Genomic DNA, 14669 nt, shown 5'->3' with positions numbered 1-14669 from the left:
TCACCACTACTGTTTATAGTGATCATGTTACCCTTGACCCTAGCACTACGAAAAAGTGAGAGCTGGACACAAACTGGCAAAGAACATGAGGCCCATTAGCCATCTACAATTCATGGGTGATCTGAGGCTGTACGGAACTAACAAAGATCAACAAGACTCGCTTGTTCAAGTAGTAAGGATCTCGCAAGACATTAAGATGTCGTTTGGGTTAGACAAGTGTCACAGTGCTGTCCTGGAAATGAGAAGGGGAAGACAAGTTGGCAGTAGCGGAATAGAACTACCCGACGATCAGCATATCGGGGAAATAGAGGGGGAAGGCTAAAAATACCTTGGCTTCTTACAGTTGGACAGGGCTCTCAACACCAAGATGAAAGGCAAGATTACATCGGAGTATATCAGAAGAGTTAAGAAGTTGTGCAGATCAAAACTCCATGGAGGAAATTTGATCGATGGCATCAATGCCTGGGCTGTAGGTGTAGTACGCTACAGTGCGGTGATGGACTGGAAAATGGAGGAGGTAGCCAACATGGATGGAAGAACTAGGAAGATATTGGCAATGAATGGCTGTCTGCTCATTAGAAGTAATGTTGCGAGGCTGTACCTGCCGAGAGAGGAAGGGGGAAGAGGACTGATCGGCACCGAGGAGTGTGTAAGAAGGGAGAGCAAATCCCTTCATGGCTACCTAAGAAAGAGCACAAAGTGGATGCTTCGAGCTGCGTTGAAGGAGAAAGTGACTGTTGAAGAAGAGAGTCTGCAGGACTATGAGAGGAGGAGGAAAGACAAGAAAGTTAAAAACTGGAAGGAGAAAGCCCTACATGGTGCGTTTGTCCAACAAATATCAGATGAAGCTGGAGAGGAGTCTTGGAGAAGGCTCAGTTATAGATTCTTAAAAAAAGGAGAGAGAAGGTTTGATTCTTGCTGCTCAGGAACAAGCTTTACGAACAAACTCGATCAAGTACAGCATAGATAAGACCTCAGAGACACCACTATGTAGATTGTGTGGAGATGCCGCTGAAACAGTAAGACACATTGTCAGTGGATGCAAGAAGCTTGCCCAGAGAGAGCATAGGAAGCGCCACGACAAGGTGGCCCCGCGGGTACACTGGGAAATGTGCAGGAAACATGGGATAGAGTGTAATGACAAGTGGTATGACCATCATCCCTTTCCAACCACAGAAAATGGAGAAGTGAGGATTACCTGGGACATGACTATCTACACAGACAAAGTGCTGAAACATAATGGGCCAGATATTACTCTAGTGCATAAAGACACACAGAAATAGCCAATTATTAACATAGCTTTGCCAGCGGACCAGAACATCACCAGAACTGAAGACATAATAACAACAATACCTATCGTGATTGGTGCTCTTAGAAGCATGTCAAAAGGTGTAAAGACCTGGGGTACTTACCATTTACACGGGAAAACCGGAAATTCCAGTTGGAAGATCAAATGGTTCGCGCCATTCCGTTTGGGAAGCTTCAGAAAATTTGGGCTTTGATTTGTGGTGATGCTATTTTTCTGCTCTTTTAAGTCTCTCTAGCTGACGTGGATAGACTTTTTTGCGATTCCCTCTCCCGCAATGTCGCATTTAAGTGTTTAATGTTTATGCCTGAAATTTCCAACCGGATGGTTTTTGTAAATGGTAAGCACCCCTGGTTTGGCAAGCCTGATGTACTTGACTTCCTTGGAAGTGTACAATTTATTTATCGGCCATCCTTGGAACTGCTCACCTGTGGCGGATTGTGTTGTGTCTCTAAGGAACGGGGAGTTGCTGAGACACAATAAATCGAATAATAATAATAATAGTAATAATAATAATAATAATAATAATAATAATAATAATAATAATAATAATAATAATAATAATAATAATAATAACAATAATAATAATGATAATCTTTATTCAGTCGATAAAATACACATTGAAAGTTACAAAAGTCATAAAAATAAAGTAATTTAAAAATTACAGTTAGAGTATAGTATTATATTCTTATATAAATTATAAATGAAACATAGCTTGTTTACAAAACAGCTTTTGAAACGCTCAGTTTCAACTACAGCTAACTGAAATGCCTTTCTTGGAAGCCTTTACAATCAGTAAGATAGAATATAACGGATGGTGTTCGTCCTCTCTAATTTTATCCTAGAGCTTTCCGTCAGATTGTTCTCCTAAGATCATAAATACCTAATTTGTCTGAGATGTAGAGTCTTTTATGTCATCTCTTTAGAAAGCATTCCATAACAATAAGGTCAGCCTTGCAAGCACCATAAATCGAGAGTCCATAGGTCAATTTAGAGAGCACAATTGTCTGAAAGTAAGGTCAGCATATTTCTTAATCACCTTATTACAAGCAGGCATTTGTTAGCCTCGCATAATTTGGCCTTAACATGTTCGGAAAATTTACAGTAGGATTGCAAACTGACACCTTTTAAAGTTACGCGATCATATTGCTTGATGTTAAACATTTCCGGGTATAGTTAATTATTAAAGTTTTTTTCTAATAACTAGTTCCTTACATTTAATTTATTACATTTCACTCTATTAATATTGGTCTAACCCATAAACTGTGTAAGCGCTCTCTCAGAGTTGTTCAAACTTTCGTTGAAGGTAACCAGTATGGTGGAATCGTCCGCGTACTTAACCATCGATACATCGTCTAGTTTACCGTCGGTTTCCAGATCCTTCAAAAAATTTTTTGAAAAGATGAGAACCACTCACATTGCCTTGCGTTGTTCCTTTACGGACCATCATCCAATCGCACACCGTTCCGTTGTATACCAGCCTTAGCTTCCTATCTAGGGGTAGGGATCTTTCTAGCGTCCCTCCCGGCTTTTGAATTTTATAAAAATGTTTTTTTCTTTGGACGTTATCGAACAATGACAGAAGACAAAAAACTTCAAGCTACACGTGCACTAAAAACAAAAATATATATATAGCATTTGAAGACAGATCTTGTTGTCCCCAAAGACAGAACAAAACTGTACATGTTTGAATTAGCGAATTGTGCCTAAATACTGAAATAAAACAATCTGCAATTTGCGTACATTAGCTTTTATTATTGATGTTTTCAGTTGATTGGTATATTTCACACCCAAGATGATTTAGAAAGAACACTTCTAAGACGATTGCCATCGTTTTATAGATTATTACAAATCTCATGAGATTAGATATGCTGCCGAGCAGTTTGCACGCCGAGTTGACCTTAACAGATTAGCAGCTGAGACATATTTTACAAGGAAGAACTGTGCAATACATATACACTCTGACTGATTTTACGAGAACGTCTAATTTTGGTGCAGAGGCTGAGCGTTTCTATTCTTTTAGCGATTCGAGCCTGAAAATGATCTTAAACTCGTTCTTTAATTCAAGCTGAGTAGTAAACTGACTCTCATCCTGCATGGGTACAGCCTCTAGGTATGTCTGGTATATGATTAAATTTCTTTTAATAACTCCGGCTTTTCCCGTTTTCATGCTAAGTTGCACTAACGAAACCGAAAGCGTATAGTAGGGGCAACGCGTTTAATCTTTACGATGACAAAGCAAATTCAATCAGTTGGATCAAGGTCCGTATTAATCAGTTGCTGTTTTTCAGACCGGAGGATACTTCGACTGGAAACGTTTTTTTCCGTTGTTGTTTGGAGATTAATTCACATTTCCCCTGACCGAGTGCCATTCCTGATTTGGCTACAGGTATGTTTATGCTGCTTTTTCTTCAGTGACCGTGAAACCGTTCATTGTGAAAAGCGAAACTTGCCAGCAAGTCAGAATGCCTCTAAAATCAGTCTCTCTGATTGTAATCAACCCGTAACAGAGATCGAAGGACGTCACTCACTAACAACTGTGCACTGTGATCATTTGCCATGAAAGCAGTTTAAAGATTAATCTTTGAAGTAGGAAGTTTAACTCGCTTGAGAGATTATTCGTGTTTTGCTGCTGCGATTCTATTCCATTGAAGCAAGACGAAGAAAACACGCGTGGTCAACACGCATAGTCAAGTCGAAATTACAACCTACTACTAAGTGATTTCGGCCGGGTAAAATAGCTGTTCGGAAGGAAAGCAGGCTAGAATTTTCGAATATTCGAACTTAGACTTTCGAGAAGCACTAAGATTTTAGACATTTTTCTACACAAATTTCAACCTAGAGATTTCTGGAGAGTCTGAAAGGTGCTAAGAAATGTCAAAACCACATTGAAGAATGCTAAGATTTTAGTGACCCGAGAAAGAGTCTTATGTGATATTGGAAATAACATAAAATTTGAAGACTTACAACTTCTATCATTTTCACCCAAGTTTGTTTGAGAATCATATTTTAAAGCAAACGTCCCCTAAAAATTTCGGGCGGGGGGGGGGGGGAAACGTGGGGAAAGGACTACTCGTAATGTTACTATCAGTACTATCAGATCCGTTAGGATTGCTAGCACTGCAGTTCGAATGAGGAAAAAATTTTACAGATATGAAGTCCCCCTAAAACATCCGAACCAGGAGCCATAACAGATAAATATTTTGTAGGGCAGCTACAAAGTCACTGAATCCATTTTAGGGAATTCTGACAAATTTTAAGGCATCCGGTCGTTGGGTGTACCTGTTCGTAAGTTAACGCTATATTATTCATGCAGCTTCAATATTATTGTAATTATTGCTAGGAGTAATCGTAAATTAGGTAGTGCGTTCGACGTGGGAATAAACGTTATCAGTAGGACTGAAATGATTGTGCAAGTCAGAAATGTATACAGTGCAGCTGAAAGATAAGCGAACTAAAATAATACACCGTGCGTACACGCACACTGACGTGTACTCGTATGTGTCATTGGTATGTATGTAGCCTGCATGACTGGCGCTTCGCGCTCGTGTCGCGCTCCGCGCGAAATATCGCGTTCGCCCCGTTTGGCTCAGAAAGCGCCTGTCATGCAAGCTAGTATGTATCAGCTACTGTAGTCCGGGCTATTGTTTTATCAGTTGTGGAAAGATTACTGTTGACTACTGTGAGAATTTCAATCGAATTAAAATTTTGTGGTTAACTTGCACGGAATGGTACGTCGATCATCCTTTGTTTCTTTCTTCACTGTAGCGTGAAGTGTCTAGTATCGCCCAAACCTCTTTATTTTAATGATAAGGTTCATAAGAAACAAATTGATAGTTTCCTTATTTTAGGGCACTCAAAGTTTTGAGCTTCTCAAAGTTACCATTTGTTTTGGTCCAATAAATTTTTCGCAGTTTTCGTTCGCCGGTAAATTTGAAGAAACGTTTGCTTTTCGTGACGCTACATTCACGATCATTTCACCCGCCGGTGGTGAAAAAAAAGAACTTTGCCTTGCAAAAAGAAATCAAATGAATGTGATCAACGCATGATAAAGATTTGACGAAAAGCCTGTATTTGAGCAGAAAGCATTCTATCGTTTGAATTAGCGAATTATGCCCAGTAGAACCGGAGATATGATTTTTTCGGAATTTGCCGTGACGTAGCCTGAGTAGCAAGCTTCTCCCTGGGGCGAAGTGGAAGATTTTTAATGCTTTGGCCGCGGGAAAAACGGGGCGAGACAAGAAGGGCAGGACCCTGCATTCTGAAAACCCGTAACTTGACATGTCATGCCTGAATGTCAGGGTAATGATGCTGTGATCGGCTGTCAAAACAATTGACCAATAAAATGTTTGGTCTTCCATAGAGGAAATGACTTTTCGCTAGATTTGATAAGGAAACCTCACTTAACGCTGGTAGCATTTAATTCTGCAAAACAGGTCGTTGTTCTCCGAGCGGTTGATACGCACATCCACACCGAGCGCAGATCGAATAATTTCAGCAAATCTACAAAACGTCTTCCAAAAATCTCCATCTTGTCATTTTCAGAGGCTACAAACGAATAAGTAAGGCCCCTTGAGCAATTTTCTATTAATGTATTCTGAGTTTCACATGGAATGTCTGAAGTTAAGCGCGAAAATAAAGCGCAGTCCAAACAAAGGAGAAGGAATGTTGTTCAGCTTGAAGCAGCCGTTGGTGGGGTGAGTGTTGCCTGAAACCCCCCCTCCATCTTCCCTCCTTAATAACGGCTGCGAAGGAGAGCAGCCCCAGTATGCCGGTAGTACTGTGCACAGGACACCCACGCAGAAATAGAAGAATTAACTCGAAATTAGGTCTTCATAGTCCTTTGTCGAACCTACCTACTATTATCATTATCATGATCATCATCATCATCATCATTATCATTCTAAATATTATTATTATTATTATTATTATTATTATTATTATTATTATTATTGTTATTGCTTCAGTCTTTGCGTCATTTAAATCTTTTACGACAACCTTAACAAAGCACCACTTCAGTCTTTTCAATGGTCCGATATAGTGCCAACGTACACGTGTTTGGTTTGATATAGATCCAATCTTGATTATTCAAAGTCAACGATTCTTACGCTAAGTGACAAGAATAGCCTGCGTGGCATTGCCAATTTCATATTCAGTGCAACTAATTAAGTTGTTTGACTTGTTGGGCTCTTTAAATTTAATTCTGTAGCCTTTTAAGAGGATTTTATTCTCTTTTATTCTTTTCCCTCTTAGATGGCTTTTCAGATTCCAGAGGCCACCCGGCAACCGTACACCTTCTTTGAAAAGAAGGAAGGATTCAGAAAGTATGTTCAAGATCGTTTGTCATCTGTGCTGAATCTTTTTGCGCGGATACGCACTTGGGCATCTGTGCTGAATCGTTTTGCAATACGCACATGGGCCTCGTTAAAAACACTTGGCTGCGCATGCATTGCTTACGTTACGTTTTTTGCCTGGCAAATTATTGGCCTCATTCTCTACACCATCCGGGCATTTGAGGCGAGCATCAGTGCAAAGCATGCTAGTTTCCAACAAACGCACATCGAGCTCTTTCGTTACTCTGCATACCTACAACTGGTTTGGCTACTAACGTCGCTTTTTAACACTGGCTTAGTGATAATAGCTTTGTCCAAAGTTCCCTCGTTTCTTGGTTATGCTGTGATACTGAGGAAACTTGTTCGCTTGCCGTCCTTTTGGAGTCTTGTGGCATTAACTGCAGTGACCATGTCGGGATATTTCGTAATACTTGCGATCAAGAATCACACTGGAATGGAAATAGCGTTGATTGTGGCTTTTATGGTTGAGCGACCCGTCCAAGTCATTCTCCTTGCCTTCTTAAACTTCACTCAGGTGAATCATTCGCGACAAAATGTCACCTTTAGAGTATTCAAATTCATCAAAGTTAACATGTTTCTCTTGCTTGTAAATTATTTTATTCAGTTTGTTATTGGCTCGATACAGTTTGCCCTCAATGTGTATGGAATAGATGAAGAGACTGAAATTGACTCGCAATTCGCAATTCTTGGTGCAATTCGTCGATTTGCCGTGGTCATATTCTGTTACAGAATTTATATTTTCCATTGGGAAAAACTGTTTGTCGATAATAGAAACGTACTCTGTCACCACGAGTATTTTAAGAATTCTCGTCGTCGTCGTCGTCGTCGTCGTTGTGACACCGTTTCATTAACTACAGTTTAGCCGGTTTCCAACGGTTTCCATCGTTTTCAAAACGCTTTAATTTCAGTGCAGTACAAAGAGAATAGGTTAAAATAGTCTCAAGTGAAACAGAAACGATTTCGCAAGGGTTTCTTTAGTCACTAACGTTTTCGTTAGCGTTGATGTAGTTAAAGTTCTCTTCGCCTTATTTTGGAGGCTTTTGTAAAAATATTGAACTGGCACTTAGCACGAACTCACTCTTGGACTATACCGTTGAAAAGAAGACTGACAATGCCCCCCCCTTCCTACTTCACAGCACCCTCCCAACAGAATGTTGTTCAGGACTCAAGAGCAAATGATTTATACGTGCCTCAACGTTGCTTTGGGTGGAGGGGGAGCCATGTTAATGCGATTTGCTTCATGAAAAAGTGGTTAAAAAGTCCAAATAACTTTGTTCATGGTCGCACTTTGGACGGGAGGAATTCAATTTTCTCGTACCTGACTGGAACTGAAGGATTATAAGAGGAAAAGGCAGCGTGTCCGAGAGGCCAGTGCGCTGGCCTTTATGTCCGCAGATCCCGGGCTCAACACAGTCCTGACCCGTTCTGGCGCTAGTTTGTCCTTGTTGTCCCTGCATGGGCGGGTTGAGTTCCCGTCCTGACAAATTAGGGAGCTTAAGCAATGACAACGACGACGGCAACGAGAACGTCACGAATTTGCATATTTAGTGGTTAAAAACAATAGCTTCGCACGCCCTGCACGTGCGTTTTTCACTTTTGTCCATTCGTTGCCGTCGTCAGCAAAACAACAACGTGAAATAGCCAAGTTTTTGGTTTTATGAAGAACGTCAGCACTTGAGGATAAATTTTCATTTTCTCTTCTAAAATGGAATGCCGTTCCGACTGGTGTCATCTTTGAGGAATTACCACACCCTTGCCATATTAAAAACGTTGAAATAGTCACGAAGCGATTAAAATAACGTAAATTTATGTTTTGAGATGACGTTCTCGTTGCCGTTGCCGTTGTCGTTGCTTAAGCTCCCTATTGTCTTCGGTAGTGCCGCATTTGCATCCACCACGTTTTGTAAATAGTCGAATCTTATATCTCTGTTAATTAGAGTATTTTTTAATATCATGTTATTTTGTTGCTTCCGCCAGTTATCCTTGTAAGGCGCACTTGAGTATATTGACATTGAAAATGCGCTATATCAGCTGTATGAATGAACCCACATCATTAATTATTCACTCCAGGGGCCTGCTTCTCAAAAGTCCCGAAACTTTACTCGCCGTTTTCGGGTGTCACAATTCCCTCTGAATCTCAACAACGGAGAGGATTTGAGTCGTCAAACTTAGCAGTCAGTTTGCTTTTTGTTATCTTGAAAACATGTTAAAAGATCGGCTTTCTTTCCTGAACAAGTGGTTGGCAGGTTCACGAATGGCTTTTTACGCCAGAAAAGGTTTTCGGGACCTTCGAGAAACGGGCCCCAGGCCATTTTTATTCACTTTAATTGATCTTTAATATCTAATGGTTATTTGTAATGTACCCCTAATTGTGTGGTGCTGTACTTTTGTATCGACTTGTCAACTTAACCTGTCTTTTTCATTTTGGCTCCTTCAGTTGTGTTGACCACACAAATTGTAAATTCATATATACTAGAATCAGTGAATATTGATCGACAGATTGACGTAGTATTTTGTAACTGAAATATTGATCATGTCATTCTTGGTTTGTATCCACATGATGAGACGACTATTTTGGTGTACAAAACAATGGAAATGGTCCAACAGGTTTTGAGTAATAATAAGAGAGTCAAATTTCCTAATGACATTTTAATGCATTGTTCTTTATACCAACATGGCCGCCGTGACGTCATATGGAAACCGTCAATACTGTCAGGTTTATTTTGTATATATTTTTATTACAGTTCAGCGCACTATGTCACTCTTGTAAATTAGATGGTAATTGTAAACCTCCATAAATGAAATGAGGAGATGATTTCTTTCAATAGTACTAGTACTAGTACTTCGAACATTTTGACGTTTAGTGCACAAAAATGTATCCCATGGCCTTAATGTTCCTGTCACCATTTATGTCTGGTTATATTACCACACGTAATTAAACTAAATCCCAGAGGAGAATCACTGTGACAGCTGAAGCATTCGTCATTCCAATTTTTTGTTAGAATCCCGCTAGTCATAGACCACAACTGGAACCTTTCATTATCTATTTTTACTCTGATTTTTAGGGTATTTCGGCCACATTGAACGACGTGAACGAGATTCAATGATCTTAAAAGAATTGCAAACAGTGCAAACCTATATTTTGAGTTGACGTTTCGTCGACGCCGCCTACGTAGATCTCTAAGTCCCTCGTATATAGACCTCTTTCATAATGGCGACCGAATAAGTGGCTTAATGCTAATAAGCCTTCCTAAACTCGCTACGACCAGAAAATTTCAAAAGATTTTTTTTTTCAAAAGGAGGGCAGTAGGTTTCAAATTAGCATAAATACACAAGAATGTAAAAGTGGTCGTCAAAACCCCAAGTTTGGTAATTTGGCGTCGTCAAGGTTAGGCAGAGTACTGCAAAAAGACCAAAAACCATATTGTGCTGGAATGCGTTCAGCACGATTTTTTTCCTCTTTTAACTAATGAAATTATTATGTTGTGGCGTTGTCGTCACCGTAGCAGCTACTCAAATTGCAAAACATATCGAATGCACGGCTGTTGATGAGGCTCACTGTGTGTTACAGTGGAACTATGAAACTTAGAGATGTCCTGTAGGTCGTGGATCTGAATGATCCTGCATGATCAACGATCTCCTGCATGCTGGAACTCTTGTTTATTGTTTATTACTTCTCTCGATTTTGATGTAATTTTCCTGACACCGAAAATCAAACAGTAATTTTCATATACGATTTTCTGTCGGGGTTTCCATGTTTCCAAATTTTGCGATTCCTTTATTTGCATATCCACCCTGGTATCTAATGTAATATGATTGGCTCATTCCAAGAATGCACCTGCACGCAATAAAGGACTCTATTTTTTTCCCGCCTAGGTTCCAGGCCCATTTTCAGGGCGGGGTCGTTGCATTTCTGCGATGCGTGTAATATAAACCAAATGGCAACTACAAATCGATGAGCGCTAATCGTATGATCATGACGCCCAAAATATAACAACACGAAATAATAGATGTATTTAGGCGTTTCATGTAACGCCCCGTAGTCAGCGTATCTCAGCATACTTAAGTTATTATTCATGGTAAGGTGTTGGCTAAACGTGCTTGCTATATATGCTGCCCTATGCCAGTCGGAAATAAACGATAAGTATACAACTACAAGCAGTCTTTCTATGTGCCGTTCACTAACCCTTGAATAAATGAACAAGTAAATAAATAAATAAATAAATAAATAAAATGAAAACAGGTAAAAGTTGCTCCAGAAGCTAAAAGTTGCTTAAGGTTGCTCGAAAGGAAAAAGTTGCTCAAAACTCCAAAAGTTGCTAAAAGTTGCGAACACAATCTATCAAAGCCTACTTAAAGATTGAAGTGGAGTGCAACTAAAAGTCTAGAGTCTAAATGTTAAAATTTCGGTTTCAAGTTAAAGCAGACGTTTCGTAGTAATCTATCTTTTGCATGAGGTTTTCAGTGTAGAGCTGCGTTCTAGGCTTCCTGTGGAACTCTGTACCTGGCTTCATGTACGATGTTGCTTGAACTTGATGGGGCAATAAAAGTCAGCGAGTTTCTGGATCGTTTAATCCGAAGTTTTCTATTTGTACGCGACCCATCTAATCCATCCAACATCAGAAAATTCGAGTTTTAGCAAAAATGTATTTGCTGAAGTTGAGGTCAAATATCCAGTGCACGAGAAAAGCCTGTTAAGGGGAAACGAGCCCTACCATATTTTAATCTTGAGAACGTTTTCAAGTCTCCATGTTTTGCCTCAGGTAATAACTCCCTGAGAAGCGGAAAGACTTGTTTTTCATTCTTTTGTTTTTTCATGCAAAGTGGTACAAACGAAAGCGATCGAAAGCAAAAGCTTAAGACGCTTAGGTTGAGATCACAGGATACTTCGACTCTAAACGTTTTTTTCGTTGTTTCTGTGAGATTAATTCGCATTTCCCGACCGAGTGACACTGCTGATTTGGTTAAAGGTATGTTTATGCCCCTTTTTCTTCAGTAGCCGTGAAACCTTTTACTGCAAGAAAGAATACTCACCGACTAGTCAAATAGACTCTCAAGACATTTTCCAATTCTAATCAACGTAACTGAGATCAAAGACGTCACTAAGTCACATCTGTAAAATGTGATCGTTTACAATGAAAGCAGTTTAAAGAATTCCGTAGAGAAATCATAAATGTTTTGCTAGCGATCACTAGAGATTAATTTTGAAGTAGGTATCATTATGCTTGGAATCAAGGAATTATCCGTGTGTTGCTTTAGCGATCATCGTCAACGAATTCTATTCCATTGAATCAAGACAAAGAAAACACTCATAGTCAACACCGTGACGCATATTCAAGTCATAATAACGTTAATATATAGGACGTGAAACCAATTACCAAGTAATCTCGGTAAAATATCTGTTTGGAAGGAAGGTGGGCTAGAATTTTCAAATATTCGAACCAAACTTTCGAGGCGCACTAAGATATTGGACGTTTTTCTGACCTGCAATCAGGCGTACTTTTCTTTTAAATTAGAGAGGGTGTGAAAAATTGGGCGCGGCATTTTTCACGCCCTCTCTAAAGAAAAGTAGCTCTGATCGCAAGTTAACATTTTTCTGAACAGGTTTACTAGATATTTCGGGGAAGTAGTGAAGAGACTGAAGAGACCTTAGAAATTCCACACATTCACATTGAACAACGCTAAGATTTGACTAAGCTGAGCAATAATCTCATGAGCTATAATTGGAAAAAGCACAACATTTGCAGATTTATAACTTCTATCGTTTTCGCCAAAGTTTGTTTGAGAATCGTATTTTAAGGTGGCTCAAATCAGTTTCAACACTGACCAACAAAAACACCCTTTATTTTGTCTTCAGTTGCTCATATATCAATATCCTGCGAGCAGAGTCTCTTTCGATCTTCCTAGATAATTCGGGAAGAGGAAAGTAGACTCTGCTCGCAGCCTCCACATTTCGCATTGAGCATGCGTTAAAAATTTAAATGTATTCGGTGTCAGTCATGCGTGACCTGTAGCCACAAAAGCACAAAACGAAAACAAACAGTCGGGATATTTTCCAACAACTCTGGCAAACACACAACAATCAAGGAATCATTTCATTGGAAACTCAAGATAGTCCATACTCTTAAAATGCCATTTCATTTTTTTACTGAAAAATTTATAGGTTTCTGTCACACAAGTTTCTGTAACCGACACACATAGGAAAAACTCATGGGAATTCTAACAGTTAAAATTGCCACGCTGTCGTAAATTTCAAAATATTGATGACGCGTGGCGATTGATCATGCGCAAAAGTTAAAAAAACAGGTTTGACAAATCGAAACTGGACTGACTCATCCAATTCTTTGGATGAGCGGCAAATCAAAGAATGTGGAGGCGGCGAGCAGAGTCTACTTTCCTCTTCCCGACTTATGTAGGAAGATCGAAAGAGACTCTGCTCGCAGGGTAATATATCAATTGCTGGAAAGTGATCAGAAAGCCAAGATGAAGTTTCCTGCAAAGTTAAAAGAATTTGGTACGCAATGTGTACATGTGTGAACTTTGATGCTTTCTCCGAAATGTCAACCACACTTGCATCGCATCCCCTCAGCCGTTATCTGATACTCCTCACCTACTTTGTACAATGTACTCTTCGCCTATCCATTACAGTGTTCTCATTTAGACATTACATTCTAATTAGTTAAGTCTGTTCAAATTTAAGTGCTACACGGCCAACGTTTTCGTTCGCCGGTAAATCTGAAGAAACGTTTGCTTGTCGTGACGCTACATTCACGATCATTTCACCCGCCGGTGCTAACAAAAATTGGCCTTGCAAAAGGAAATCAAATAAATGTGATCAACGCATGATAAAGGTTTGACGAAAAGCTTGTATTTGAACAGAGAACGTTGTATCGTTTGAATTAGCGATTTATGCCCAGTAGAACCGAAGATATCATTTTTTTCGGAATTAGCCGTGACGTAGCCTGGGTAGCAAGCGTTTCCCTGGAGCGAAGTGGAAGATTTTTAATGTTTTGACCGCGGGAAAAATGGAGCGAGACAAGAAGGGAAGGCCCCTGCATTCGGAAAACCCGTCACTTGACATGTCACGCCTGAATGCGAGAGTAATGATGCTGTGATCGGCTGTCAAAAAAAAAAAAAAAAAAAATGACCAATAAAATGTTTGGTCTTCGATAGCGGAAATGGCCTTTCGCCAGATTTGATAAGGAAACTTCACTTAACGCTGGTAGCATTTAATTCTACAAAATAGGTCGTTGTTCTCCGAGCAGTTGATACAAAATCATCTGGGACCATGCATGGTAGGTTGACAAAATCATCATTGTCATTATTATTATTATTATTATTATTATTATTATTATTATTATTATTATTATTATTATTATTATTATTATTATTATTATTATTATTATTATTATTATTATTATTTCTTCCGTCTTTGCGTCATTTAGACCTTTCACGACAACCTTAACAAAGCACCACTTCAGTCTTTTCAATGGGCCAACATAGTGCTCACGTACACGTGTTTGGTTTGATATAGATCTAATCTTGATTATTCAAAGTTAACGATTCTTGCGCTAAGTGGCAAGAATAGCCTGCGTGACATTGCCAATTTCATCTTCAGTTTAACTAATTGAGTTCTTGTTCTTGTTGTTCTTTTCAGAGGATTTTACTCTCTTTTATTGTTTTCCCTCTTAGATGGCTTTTCAGATTTCAGAGGCCACCCGGCTATCGTACATCACTGTTGAAAGGATGGAAGGATTCATAAACTATGTTCAATACCGTTTGTCATCTGTGCTGAATCGTTTTGCTACACGCGCATCAGGCTCGTTAAAAACAATTGGCTGCATTACTTACGTTTTGTTTTTCGCCTGGCAAGTTATATTGGCCTCATTCTCTACGCCATCCGGGCATTTGAGACAAGCATCAGCGCAAAGCGTGCCAGTTTCCAAAAAACGCACATAAAGCTCTTTAACCACTCTGCAAATCTGGAACTGATTTGGCTGGTGACGTGG

At 39.5% G+C, this 14669-nt stretch overlaps 3 protein-coding genes across 3 annotated transcripts in view; all 3 read left to right on the top strand.

The window, feature by feature from the left end:
* The first annotated feature begins 367 nt into the window (after window positions 1-367).
* Window positions 368-970, top strand: LOC137981197 (uncharacterized). Its single transcript, XM_068828527.1, has one exon. The coding sequence runs from the start codon at window positions 368-370 to the stop codon at window positions 968-970; it is 603 nt and encodes a 200-aa protein (XP_068684628.1).
* A 2593-nt stretch (window positions 971-3563) lies between these two features.
* Window positions 3564-9616, top strand: LOC137979426 (uncharacterized). The gene is made up of 2 exons (XM_068826683.1): window positions 3564-3695; window positions 6560-9616. Exon 2 carries the CDS (start codon window positions 6560-6562, stop codon window positions 7520-7522), a length of 963 nt encoding a protein of 320 aa, XP_068682784.1. The 5' UTR covers window positions 3564-3695; the 3' UTR covers window positions 7523-9616.
* A 1469-nt stretch (window positions 9617-11085) lies between these two features.
* The window catches only part of LOC137979436 (lysosome membrane protein 2-A-like), a 59605-nt gene continuing 56021 nt past the window's right edge, over window positions 11086-14669 (top strand). Inside the window, exon 1 of the mRNA XM_068826692.1 lies at window positions 11086-11630. The gene's annotated coding sequence lies outside the window, so the exon portion shown is untranslated. The remainder of the gene's footprint in view (window positions 11631-14669) is intronic.

This window comes from Montipora foliosa, chromosome 12 (assembly GCF_036669935.1).
Source record: "Montipora foliosa isolate CH-2021 chromosome 12, ASM3666993v2, whole genome shotgun sequence".
NCBI lineage: Eukaryota > Metazoa > Cnidaria > Anthozoa > Scleractinia > Acroporidae > Montipora > Montipora foliosa.
This window is presented reverse-complemented; position numbering and strand designations above follow the sequence as displayed.